The 12699-nt window shown below is 38.7% G+C and overlaps 2 protein-coding genes across 2 annotated transcripts; one reads left to right on the plus strand and one right to left on the minus strand.

The window, feature by feature from the left end:
• Window positions 1-4006: 4006 nt before the first annotated feature.
• Window positions 4007-6687, minus strand: oxsm (3-oxoacyl-ACP synthase, mitochondrial). Its single transcript, XM_030148206.1, has 2 exons — window positions 5505-6687; window positions 4007-4873 (listed from the first exon to the last, which is right to left on the minus strand). Exons 1-2 carry the CDS (start codon window positions 6497-6499, stop codon window positions 4471-4473), a joined length of 1398 nt encoding a protein of 465 aa, XP_030004066.1. The 5' UTR covers window positions 6500-6687; the 3' UTR covers window positions 4007-4470.
• A 292-nt stretch (window positions 6688-6979) lies between these two features.
• On the plus strand, window positions 6980-12696 carry ngly1 (N-glycanase 1). The gene is made up of 12 exons (XM_030147878.1): window positions 6980-7080; window positions 7607-7721; window positions 7803-8021; window positions 8415-8577; window positions 8672-8891; window positions 9043-9164; window positions 9397-9542; window positions 9749-9859; window positions 9946-10131; window positions 10682-10867; window positions 11212-11389; window positions 11493-12696. The coding sequence occupies exons 1-12, from the start codon at window positions 6980-6982 to the stop codon at window positions 11666-11668; spliced, it is 1923 nt and encodes a 640-aa protein (XP_030003738.1). The 3' UTR covers window positions 11669-12696.
• Window positions 12697-12699: the final 3 nt, after the last annotated feature.

The raw sequence follows: 12699 nt of genomic DNA on the forward strand, positions 1-12699 counted from the left end.
CTCAGGTCTAGTGATCAGAGCATCCTCTAAACGCAATTTTTTTAAAACTCAGACAGACTCAGATGATCACATAAGAGATTTCCAAACAGAGTATCCTATGACATTCCAAAAGAATGATAAAAGCAGTGATGTCTTTTTCTACCGTGACATACAATAAATAATGTTTTGAAACAAGTAACATCTCATTTTTTTCAACTCTCATTGAGGACAATTTTTAAACAAATCAGCCTTTAAACTTAAATGAAATTTTGAGTTATCAGAGTTTATAATGAGAATTTTTGATGATTGACATGAACATTTAATATTTCAAATCAACATCAAGCTGCAGATATGATGTGTCCCAATATTTTTGTCCATATAGTGTTTCAACAGAATATACTGAAGTCTCACATGATTTCAGAACTGTTACTTCTTCACACTTCATGTAAAAAAAACAATCCCAACTATAAATCACCTCTTTAAACATTTCCAGCTAGCATTTATTTTCTTAAAAAAAAAAAAAAGTTCTTTAGCGAATTTCATGAAACTTGATGGAAGAAAAAACTAAGAAGAGTGGATTATTGAGCCCATTTATATGACCATAAAAATGCAATAACTGAGAGTAGAAATATGATAATCCATGAGCCTATTGTCAGATTTCTATCAGAGTATGTTCGCACATAGTGATGGTAGACTCAAATTCTTGTTATTGTCTTCCGCTCACGTTTGACTACGTAATGTCTATTTTCTACGATTTTAATTGTGTTTACACATGTGCAGACGTAAAAGAACAAAATAAATCAGTTTAACCTGTGTACATGGAGGAGGACACTGGCGTACTGAGGAGAAATCCAGATGTGTTAATCCAATTTCTCATAATCAGATTACTGCTGTTGTCTGATAAAACATGTCAGATTATCCTGTTTACATGATCCCTTGAATAATCTGATAACTCCAGAAATCGGATAATGGTCAGAGTATTTGGAGGATTCTGTTGGGTTTCTGTAAATTGGCTTGTGAGTCTGGTTTCGACCGGCTCGATATGTAAAGTGTCATGAGATAACTTTTGTTTTGATTTGGTGCTACATAAATAAAATTTGATTGATTGATTGATTATTAGTGTGTATGTAAACGGGTTCAGAGGTCAGTGCTCTAAGTTAAAATCAGTCCATTTTCTCTTAAGTGTCAGTAAACTATTTTAAACACTGACCCTTGACTGGTTTGAAGGACTTAACTCTTTATCGGGCAAGTGACTATTTTTGGTAATTTCCACAAACATTAAATATGGGGCCAACCCTGTGCCTCAGTGAGGTCAAGATGCATGTTGGTTTTTCTAACACTATACCATGATTCAGAGAGATTGTATAGAAATGTTGTAGCAGTAAATAGTGAATAAGAGTGATTTTTGTCAGTTTATGACCTTATAGATGTTTATTGCATGTGTTTACTTTTTAGCAAGTGGTACTCAGAAATTTTATGGCAAGAGGAGGGAGATGACGATGTCCAATAACACACTAAGGTTGAAATTTAGAATTTCAGCGTATTTCAGTGAGTGCCCTGTAAAGGGTTAAGCCATCATACCATGACCTTTTAGTTACATTGTACCTGTTGGTAATAATGGTGTACTGGTGCAGTCCATTATAGGGGTAAAAGTGAGACTGAGTGAACATTTTTTAACTGCTGTGTTTGAGTTTTGTTATTACGTGATACAGGATGAGTGGCGCTTCACAAAAAGAAATTTAATGTTCCAATGATCATTATCCTGTAATAATACCCAGGCATATGGATGGCTTAATAAACATGTCTACACAGTAACATATTATGCCAATGATCTAAGGATGGTTGCAGTATACCAAGATTTGCAACAATATGATAAAAAAGAACAAAAATAAGAAGACTGCAAGCTAGGGATTTGGGTATAAACAATACTAGAGTCTTAGCACTTTAAAAATGGTTTTGCAGGTGTTTTATAAGGACAGAAATGCACTCAATGATACACATAATGCATTGTCTTTGTTTATAAGAAAACAATCTTTCATTGTTTCAAGGATTACAGAGGTTTTGGGATCTTGTTAATGTTGTGGATGATTCCATTTGAGCCTAGAGCGTTTGTAAAGGTATATTTTTTGCCAAATGAAATGCAAGAAAGATTTACAGAGGCTTATCAACATGCAATAGGACTTCAACTCTTTAATGCTCTGTTGCACATTTCAGTGACAAATGGTGCCTTTAGATGTGGATTGTACATAAGCAGGTAACATTAACTTGATTTCTTTTCTCTTACTGACCTCTAGTTCACTGTTAGACTAAGTGAGGTTTGTTTTTTCATTAAACTGGCACTCATTCTGATACTGCTGCCTTAATAATTCTCATGGGTTACTTTCAGCACACATATTACAGTACACCCTCAAAAATCAAATGCAGGGGCATAAAAGCTTCCAAATGGGCCCTCTGTTGCAGAATAATTGTTGTTCACGCAATCTGAAAACGTGTCCTTTACCCTTAGGGGATAGTTGAGCCTATTACTTTCATTTCAACCTTGACATAGTGGTACTTTGTTTCCAATTAACCCCTCTTACTCATCCTCCTTCGGTGTTGATCCCTGAAGTAAAAGGCTAAACCAGGCTACATCAAAATAGAACACAACACAAGTTGGCATCGGAGTCAGAGGTCTTGCTTTGTAAAGTACATTCATAAGCAATCACAAAAGGCACTAATGTGAGATCATGTGTCCATTAGTACGCTATTAAAGGCAGATACATGCACCTATGGCACCACTTACTGTCTAGATTGCAGAGACTTGGCCAAGGTATTTGGAGTTCCAGGAAAATATATTTTAAAAAATGGATATGAGTTAACAGCATCCATAATACAATTAGGCTGTGCTTATTAAAATCTTCTATGGAATGGTTTCCTGTGTGATTGCTCTAATGCTAGTGAAAGTCTTCTGTCTCTTTCTGCATCGTGGGATTATTGAAAGGTCACATAAGGACAACATGAAGAACAATGAGCATCTGTCCTCAATCATTTTAGATGCAATAATAACTAGAACCTGGTGTTTCTATTGTAGTACAATTGCTATCCAAAACCTTGAATCTTAACTGTACTGGACATGAAAAAAAAAAAAAAAAGAATCATTTATGTCTTGCTGTGAGCCAGTGCCACCTGCTGGTACAAACATGCACTCTGCACAGTGATGGGGAGGTACAGTCATTGATGGTGCTTTAATCATAATCTTTTATACACGTCTTTGGTCATGTTGTGTCTTTATGACTGACAATAGAAAAATAGGGAGGAGGAGGAGAAATAAGGATAGAGAGACAGAGAGAGGAAACGAAAGTCACCCCTGACCTCTCTTAACCACATGATTCATCACTTGATTACCAGGACTCCTAAGGGAACTGGATCTGAAACTGGTCTTGTACCTACCTATCAGGAATGAATGAATTGTTAGGAGTGGAAGAGGACCTCATGTCCTTTATGCAGGGGTTGTCCAAAACTAGAAACCAGTATATGACATTTTCATATTCATTTAACATAACAGTGGCTTTTTATTCCTGGACTACAACACTGTATGTTAAAACAGCTGTTATATATCGTTCAGACCTGTGGTTCTCGGACACAGCTAATCTAGTTCTGCTCTTTTGGGAAGAACAGTTTTAAGACAAATAATAATGATATAAAAAATCGTAATGTTTAGTTTTGTTTTTTTTTTACTGATTTTAATCTAAGAAGACTATATTTCATGATTACGATTACTCGCTTTTTGACTGATGACTTACTTCTGTGTTCTCTATTTTTACACATACAAATCCTTGAAATGTATTTTATTTATTTATTTAATCAGAAAGTCCCTTGAGAATGAATCCTTACTTTGAGGCACACCAGTCAATACAAAATTAATAAATTCAAAGATTACAAAGGTGTATAGAATGACATAAATAAGAGTAACATCCAAGGACCTGTTTTCAACCAAGTGAGAGGTGAAGAAATAGAAACAGATAGATCCAACTTCAAATTTTTATTTAGGGGATATATTCTATGGAATCTAAACCTGTGAGAATATTTTCTTGCGTAATATGGGATGCAAAATGTTCAGTGTTTGCAAAATTTTTGTCTACAGGTAATGCAAGCAGCTAATTTCTCATACCATGTAAACTGTTAGTGGTGAGGATATTGAGTTTTTGCACAGTTGTTTTTATCATCTTGTTCACTGTACTATTCAAAATTTTGTGAATTAACGGCTTCTAAAAGTGTCTTTTTACATTGACTTTATTTATATTGATCTTCATTCAAAACTGAAAATAGGAGATTTCAAATTGACTAACAGACCACTATAATCCTAGAAGTAAATACACACATCCAAAAAGTGCTTGATGTGACAAAACAAAACAAAAATTATTATACAAACGTAGAATTAATTTATTTGTATTTACAACTTTCTCGTTACAGTTTAAAAGTTTAAAGCTTCCACTTCATCTCAGGAAGAGTTTAGACACTGGCAAGACACAATGAGGCATTGGTGCCACCAAATCCAAATGAGTTTGTGAGGGCGACGCGTCTGCCGTGGGTCTGCCATGGCTGTGCTGTGCAGGGAACATAATTCAGATCAAACTCTGGCTCAGTGCGGTCCAGGTTCAGGGTTGGGGGTAGGACACCATGATAGCAGGCCAATGCAGTGAATGCTGCCTCCAGAGCCCCTGCGGCCCCGAGGAGATGTCCCGTAGCTCCCTTGGTGGAGGAGACGGCTAGGTTCACCATGCTTTGCTGGAAGAGTCTCTTGATGGCTGCATTCTCTGCAGCATCACCCAAAGGTGTGGATGTGGCGTGGGCATTCACGTACGTCACCTCTGCCGGCGAGATGGCAGCATCCCTGAGAGCTGCTGACATACACCTGTGCAAGCAGTGATTAGACAGTCAGAATACAACTCAGGTTTATTTCAGTTACTTTGAAATAAAGCTGTGCTGAAACAGTATGAACACAAAACACAAACGAACTGGCAGTTTAGTTAGATTCTTTTCCTTTTCTTTTTCGTTGGTCAAGTGAAACAGCAGCAACCACTATGTTGTTAATGATCCTTCTCTGCCCAGTTACAGTAAGTGATTCCAAAAGTTTTCAGTTTTTTTTTTTTTTTTTTTTTTTACATCTGACCCCTTAAAGCAAAATGAAAAAAAAGGAAAAAGATATCTGATTAAAACAACATTCATTGGATATATATTGGTTGCAACCAACTTTGCTCATTGTTCCACTGAACACAGCCACTGAAGACCTAAAACCAAAAGTAATGCACAAATTTACATAATAGTATGTGGAAGAATTTTTTTTTTTTTTCTATTCTTTTACATCTATAGATATGCAACTGCTTCAGGGGGTCCTACCCAGAGAGGGGGAACCACTGTTTTAATGAATGTCAAAAGTTTGCAGAATATCTGGTGGCTCTGAATACTAGTAAGAAACTGTCTGTTCTCACATGATTAAACTAAGGAAATAATTGTCTGCATGAGAAAACCTTAAAATATGTCACCTGAATGCTCCATCCCCATCTGCACTAGGTGCAGTGATGTGACTGGCATCCCCTGACAGTCCATAGCCCAGGATCTCTGCATAGATTCTGGCTTGTCGCTTCATTGCATGCTCCATCTCCTCCAGCAGGAGCACTGCTGCTCCTTCACCCATCACAAAGCCTTCTCTCTCAGGATGAAAGGGTCTTGATGCCAGTTTTGGGTCATTATTCCATTTGGTGGCAAGGGCGCGTGCCCTAGCAAATCCTGCTATTGACAGAGGACACACACTGGATTCTGTTCCCCCTGTAACCATTGCAACAGCATCACCATGGGCAATAAACCTGGCAGCATCACCTATGGCATGTGCTCCTGTGGTACATGCAGTGGACACAGCATGGTTGGGACCCTTCAGCTTATGTTTGATACTGATGTGTCCAGCAGCCATGTTGACAAGGATGCGTGGAACAAAGAAGGGACTAACTCTGTTGTAGCCCCTTTCTTGGAAGGCGGTGGAAGTGCGAGCAATTTCATCCAGTGGCACCATGCCCATGCCTACAGCCACACCGGTACTGAGCTGTTCCTCTGTGGTTTTGGGGTACCATCCAGAGTCCTCCAGAGCCAGATGAGCTGCTCCAAGAGCCATCACAGTGGCTGGTGACATGCTATTGATCTCCCCACGAGATGCAAATCTTTCCTCCTTAAACTGACCTTCTTCAGTCCCTCTGGTCACCAATGCTGCCACTTTACAAGGAACACTCTTGTACTCCTCAGGGTCAAGAGGAACAATGCCACTGTGGCCCTGAATCAGGCGGTCCCATGGCAGAGCAGTCCCTGTGCCCAGAGGACACACCAGCCCTATTCCTGTAATAACAACCCTTTTCCTTCTCTGCTGCCCAGAGCTGTGGAATCTTGAGTCTCGATGAAGACATATGCAGACAGTGTTCTGAAGAAATGCCTTCAGTCTCAGTGGTCTGAGCTGCAGTTTATTCCAACAGCATACAGACAAAGCTGACATACTGCTGACTGTTTAACACTGCTAGTTTATAAGTTTCGTGAAGTACTTACAATATCAGAGTAGTAATTCAGTAAACAACCTGAATGGTGTCCAGAAATAGCGCCACTTAATCCAGTAACGCACCCAGTTAAAAACTACATCATATTTAAATGTGTTTTGACTAAAAACACGAGTTCAACCTTGCATTTGGTTGGAGATAACTTTAGGTAGTCCTCTCACACGCCTGTTTTATTTTATCTGCAAATAACAGTTTTAAAAAATAAAAATGAAAATAAAAATACAGAGGAACTGATCACAGATAAGATTCTGGGAAAAACAACAATGACAAATCACACTTACAGATGACAAAAAGACGAAACTTTATTCAGGCGCTTATTAAGGCACCTTCACTCAGGACCCAAAACACAGTCTTACCTGCAATGTTAGCATTTGCTATCCCACTCTAAACTGAAAGGACTTTTAATTGTTAAGAATTAAAGTATGGCTGCGTCATCAGCAGTCACAACACTGTGTGAGAATCCAAATGAAGTCTTCCTAGACGTCGCCAAATTGTTACTTACGTACGCGGACAATATTTTGAGGTAATGCAACGAAGTTATTCACGTAATATACCAGAAGTGTCTCATATTAAGCGAGATCTGTTCACTGGGGTTGTATTAGAAACGTTTTTTCTTCACTTTGCACTGCAAATAATCATACCAGCTAGTTAAAAAAAACATATCAACAGAAGCCATTGCAAACGGTAAAGTTAGCAATAGCTATAGGTAGCTGGTTTAATACATCAAATTCTTGACAATAAATCACGAATTTTACATTATTTAACATATGAAAGGACGCACATTCAATCTACGACATTAGTAATAGTCATTCGAGTGTTGTAGTTAAGTATATGTCAGACTAACTCACTTTAAAGTGCTGTCGATTCAATAAAATCTCTATTGTCATAGTTAGCACAGAATTACCTCTTAAAAGTAACTAATACTGTGTTGTAAAGTAAATACACATGCTCTATACACAGCATTAAATGGCAACCTTTTAGATTACACTGACAGATGTGAAAGACATTTGCTGATATTTATCTACTCTCCTATTATGTCTCTTCATCAGGAACCCCAATGAGGAAAAGTACAGATCAATCCGTATAGGCAATCCCACTTTCTCCACCAAGCTGCTGCCTATCAAAGGAGCAGTGGAATGCCTCTTTGAGATGGGATTTGAGGAGGTAACATACAGTTTATTAGGAGGTAATCAGTGTTTACTGTTATAATTTCAGCCACTTTATGGGTTTCCGTCTTATCTTCAGGCAGAGACACATTTGGTGTTCCCCAAGTCTGCATCAGTGGACCAACTGAAGCGCATCAGGGAATCCATTGCAGCAGAGAGAGATCAGAGGCTGCGTGGAGGGCAGCCTGTCCAGCCTGTCATTCAAGCTGCAACAACCTCAGGGTCACCTCCAGCTCCAGAAAGCTCAGGTGCCTCCAGCCTACCTATAGCACCTCCTCCACCACAGCCATCATCTTTGGTAAGGATACTTTCAATCCAAATATACATGAAAGGAGTAGATACAGAAAATATGTGTAGTATTCTGAGTAATATCATGGCAACAGACACTAAATGGATGACTCATAAATGTAATTTCTGTGTCAAAATTACATTTTATAGCTATCACCTAAGATTAAAATTGATTTGGACAAGTCTGAAAAGTGGATGGGTTTATCACAAGGATGGATTATTTTTTTCAGTCCTTTAATGTTTCTGGAAATGTTTTGAATTGAATTAAAAGTTATTAAATGAAACCAACAAGAAACCAATAACTGCTTACAAATTCCAAACTTTTATATAAAAAGACACATGTAAAATAACATGTATCTTCCAGTCATTTTGTTGTTTATCTGGATGTTTTCTTCTTTGTCAGGAGAGCAGTATGAGCTTCTTTGTGACCCTCCAGTCTAATTTCCAACATGTAATGCTGTATGAAAACCCTGGGCTGCAGCAAGAAGCAAAGAGGCACATCCCTCACCAGCAGCTGTCCTCTGCTGCTGAAAAGAAGTTAAAGGAGGCAAAAGAAGCCGACCCAGGTAGCAAGTCTAGTCACATATTCACAGGGATTCACAGGAACTTGATAGTGTTGTAGTTTTAAAGTGGTGGGCTGATTTGTTGTGCTCTTGGTAGAATGTAAACTTGGAAAGGAGGAATTTTTGGTGCTGGAGCTGCTCAGGTGGTTCAAACAGGACTTCTTCTCCTGGGTTGACTGTCTGCCCTGCGGCCGTTGTGGAGGCCCAACCCAGAATGCTGGCTCCCTCAGTCCAAGCACCGATGATCTGCGCTGGGGAGGTCAGAGAGTGGAAAACCACTACTGTGAAAGCTGCAAGCTCTCTACCAGATTCCCCAGGTTTGAAATCCAGGATAAGTTGACAGTAATTGAAGACTGATTAAACAGTGGCATGCATTTTTTTCCCTAGGTTTTATGATATGTTTATTTAATTTAAAGCCACATGTGTGCAAATTAGGTTCTGGACATCCATTGCCCATGTTTTTTTCAGGTACAACAATCCTGAGAAGCTGCTGGAAACCAGGAGGGGGCGCTGTGGAGAGTGGGCTAACTGTTTCACACTGTGTTGCAGAGCCATGGGCCTTGAGGCCAGGTATATCTGGGATAGCACAGGTATGTGCATAGTTGTCAGATGTGGTATCTGAAGAACTTGTTTTGTAGAATCACTCCTTTACAGCATTTAACTTCTGTTTGTGGAGTTCCTTCACTTTGTCACAACACTTTAAGTTTAAAAGTATAGTTTTTAGTTCCATTTCACTGTTTGGAAACATGTTGGATGTTAATTATATTACAAGTTTCCTTTGCAGAATTGTATTTGAAGGATTCTCTCCTCGTCCCTGTTTAGACCATGTTTGGACAGAGATTTATTCAGCCTCTCAGCGCCGCTGGCTTCATTGTGACTCGTGTGAAAATGTCTGTGATAAGCCTCTGCTGTATGAAGTTGGCTGGGGAAAGAAATTGGCTTACATACTTGCATTCTCTAAGGACCAGGTGTGTGAAAGTGATATCTGCTACCACTGTAACCACTATTTAATGTAGTAATGTTATGCAGGCTTTTAGCTGTAACACTCTGGGTATCTGTCTGCCTTTACTTTTTTCCAGTTAGATAAGTCATTTGGATAGTTTTGAGATATTGTGGCAGTTAAGATCCTGAAATCTTTGCTTAGTCTTTGTTAATGTGTTTGCATGTGATGCAGGTGGTTGATGTGACCTGGAGATATTCTTGCAAACATCCAGAGGTTTTATCACGACGGACCAGGGTTCAGGAGGCCTGGCTGTTGCACACCATCAGCAATCTCAATGCAGCTGTAAGTGTGTACCCTTTAAACTCACCCTAATTTAACTACAGAGGGATGGTAATTCAACCCACCTTTAACTCATTCATACACTGCAGAGGCAGCAGTCTCTGAGTCCTCAGAGAAAGAAGGAGCTGACTGAGAGGCTGCTTGTTGAGCTGGTGGAATTCATCTCTCCCAAAAAAGCTAAACCTGGGGATCTGGGTGGACGCAACTCTGGGTCTTTGGCCTGGAGGATAGCAAGAGGGGAGACCAAAGGGACCGATACGGCAACCACCACACAGGTATGTTATATAAGATGCTGGTGACATGCATAATAGAGTTAAGATTATTTAATAAGCTTTTATCGTCTGGATTTTTTTTCCTTTTAAGCTGTGTGAGTGACCATTTTCTCCAACAATATCCTATTTCTTGATTAACTGTTTAATTTTGAAAGTAAATGCAGTATCCCCCATACAGTATGCATCGAAAGAGTACCATAAAATGTTTGGATTGTTCCTTGGCTAAAAATAACCCTAAAAGTATACTGTTTCCTACTGCTGGAGAAAGGTTTTTAAAGACTGCAGTGATGCCATGGATTTGCAAAAGTTTTTGGGGGGGTTTGCACTGCACTCAGGGGTAAGAGTCACAGACCAGGAAACTCACATATTCATATTTTCAGAGACATCTAGCACGTTGTTGTTTTTTGGAAAAATAAGAATATAAACCCACTAATATATATTACAAAACACTAGAATAGAGGAAGGAGCTACAAACTCATCAGTCTTTTGTTCATAATATAGTCACAGCTATAATTCTAATTTGTGGGTGTTACAATGTTTGTGTTTTCCTCAGACAACAGGTTATGTGTTTACTCCCACTGAGAAAGAGAAGAGTGATAAGTTCCTTCATGTGCGCTACAGTGCCTCCAAAGACCAATACTGTCGAGTTTCCAACAGCTGTGAGGTCATTCACAGCTGGGATAATTGTGTATGGAAAAAGGAGTCAGTCTTTAGAAAGGTGGAGAATGACTGGCAGATGGTAAGTGCTCTCCTTGAAGATTTTAAAAAAAAAAATGAAAAAGGTGTTAATAATTACAAGAAGCAGGACCACCAGTGTGCCTTTTTTTAATCCAAAGCTGTGATGTAAATGAAGTTACTGTCATGATTAATTTATGGAAATGTATTGCAAGGCCTGACCTATTATGTAACTGATGCTATTTTATGCTGTGTTCATTGCTGTGTGTGTTTTTTTTTTAAATATTAATTAGCGTACATCCCGTTGAGTACTGATGTCTGTTTGGATACTTTTTGTATTTGCAAGACTTACAGGGAAGCAGAATGGTGAAGCCTGTTTAACATACAGTTTCATACACTTTCCTCCAGGTGTACATTGCTCGAACAGAGGAATCTTCTTCTGGAAGAATCAGCTGGAAGTGTGACTTTTCTCCAGTGGGAATGAAGATAAAATCTGCTACAATCATGGCCAATAGCCAGACCTTCCACTCGGGTAAAGTCTGCTGGAGTCTGCAATCAGGCCAGTCTACTACAGAGTTCTCAGGAGGTACAGTTATGTAATGGATACTCTGATCAATCACACCAGATATAATTGTGTGGCATGGTGTTGGCCCTCCTGATGGTTTCCTCTCTTGTGTCTGAACCTACAGATGGCAAGATGCAGCTGTTCCCGAATCTCTCTGGATCATCAGAGTTCATCATTGTAGCAGAACTCAGCGGTGGCGAAGGGGACGCATCATGGCAGCATGCTCAACTCTTCAGACAGAGTTTGAAGGAGACAGAGGAGTCTTCATTTGAAATCCTCATTCATTTAGAAGATGCTTAACACCTACTTTACTCATATACACTAGAGCCCTGATTTTATTTTGTAATTTTTTTTAATGTTGAGCTCTCTATTTCAGCATTTGACAACACTTTGGCAGGTGTACGGTCCACGATGACACAATGTACAGTGGTGTGCAAAAGTCTTATATACACTTTAATTTTGTTTTTTCTGTAGGGTTTTAAGGAGCATTCATATTTCTTTCTCAGTCTCTTCCACAGAGGCACAATAAAATGCAGGAGATATGTGCATGATATTAAAAACATGCAAAAAATCAGACCTAAATGGCCCCGACAGGCTAAAATCTGTACATAATATGACTTTATGTTTAACAGTAACAAACATCTAATGTGTTGAATGAATCCTGGTGGAAAATTAATGTACTAAATCTCATATTGTCTGAACAACAAAGTTAGCTACGTTAAATGAGGGAGGTCACATTAAACACTTTACATTTGGAAGAATCTTTTGTTCCTGAAACTTTTGTGTTTACTACTATGTGTATTTCCTGGTTGTATTATAATACAGAGACTGAGAATTGCATATGTACGCTTATTATCATGCCGCTATAACAGTAAACCTAATGGTGGCCTAAGACTTTTGCACAGTACAGTATTTTGACAATTGAGTGCAGTAACTATATTTGTTTTAGTCCTAAACATATCTTACAGGGTACAGATCATTGTTTATCATTTTAAACTTGATTTTACTAAGGGCCAAATGAACTATAAAACATGCAGTGCTGTAAGAAAAAAAGCCATAGAGTTTTACATAATGTTTGCCTCCACTGTGGATGTATCTTAATTTTTTTGATGCATGGATATTCCACACTGTAAACAGGGGCAGTTGGGCTCTGGTTGAGCCAACTCTCCTGTTATGTAAATGTTTGTGTGTTACTGGGCTAAAGACCTGAGTAGTTATTATATTCATGTGTATAATTATCAATGGAGCAAATTGCTATCCCTGTTGGTGTAATTGAAAGGGCTGAATGTCTGTAATGTGTGGTGTATTAAAGGTATTTTTGCAGTCTGGTC

Source organism: Sphaeramia orbicularis, chromosome 11, assembly GCF_902148855.1.
Source record: "Sphaeramia orbicularis chromosome 11, fSphaOr1.1, whole genome shotgun sequence".
Classification (NCBI taxonomy): domain Eukaryota; kingdom Metazoa; phylum Chordata; class Actinopteri; order Kurtiformes; family Apogonidae; genus Sphaeramia; species Sphaeramia orbicularis.

Excerpts from the sequence above, each read along its gene's own strand:
- ngly1 (XM_030147878.1), top strand. The coding sequence starts at position 6,980 with ATGGCTGCGTCATCAGCAGTCACAACACTGTGTGAGAATCCAAATGAA. Across the intron at positions 8,578-8,671 it reads GGCAAAAGAAGCCGACCCAG|AATGTAAACTTGGAAAGGAG; the intron begins GTAGCAAGTCTA and ends TGCTCTTGGTAG. Across the intron at positions 11,390-11,492 it reads TACTACAGAGTTCTCAGGAG|ATGGCAAGATGCAGCTGTTC; the intron begins GTACAGTTATGT and ends CTGAACCTACAG.
- oxsm (XM_030148206.1), bottom strand. The coding sequence starts at position 6,499 with ATGTCAGCTTTGTCTGTATGCTGTTGGAATAAACTGCAGCTCAGACCA. Across the intron at positions 4,874-5,504 it reads GATGGGGATGGAGCATTCAG|GTGTATGTCAGCAGCTCTCA; the intron begins GTGACATATTTT and ends CTGCTTGCACAG.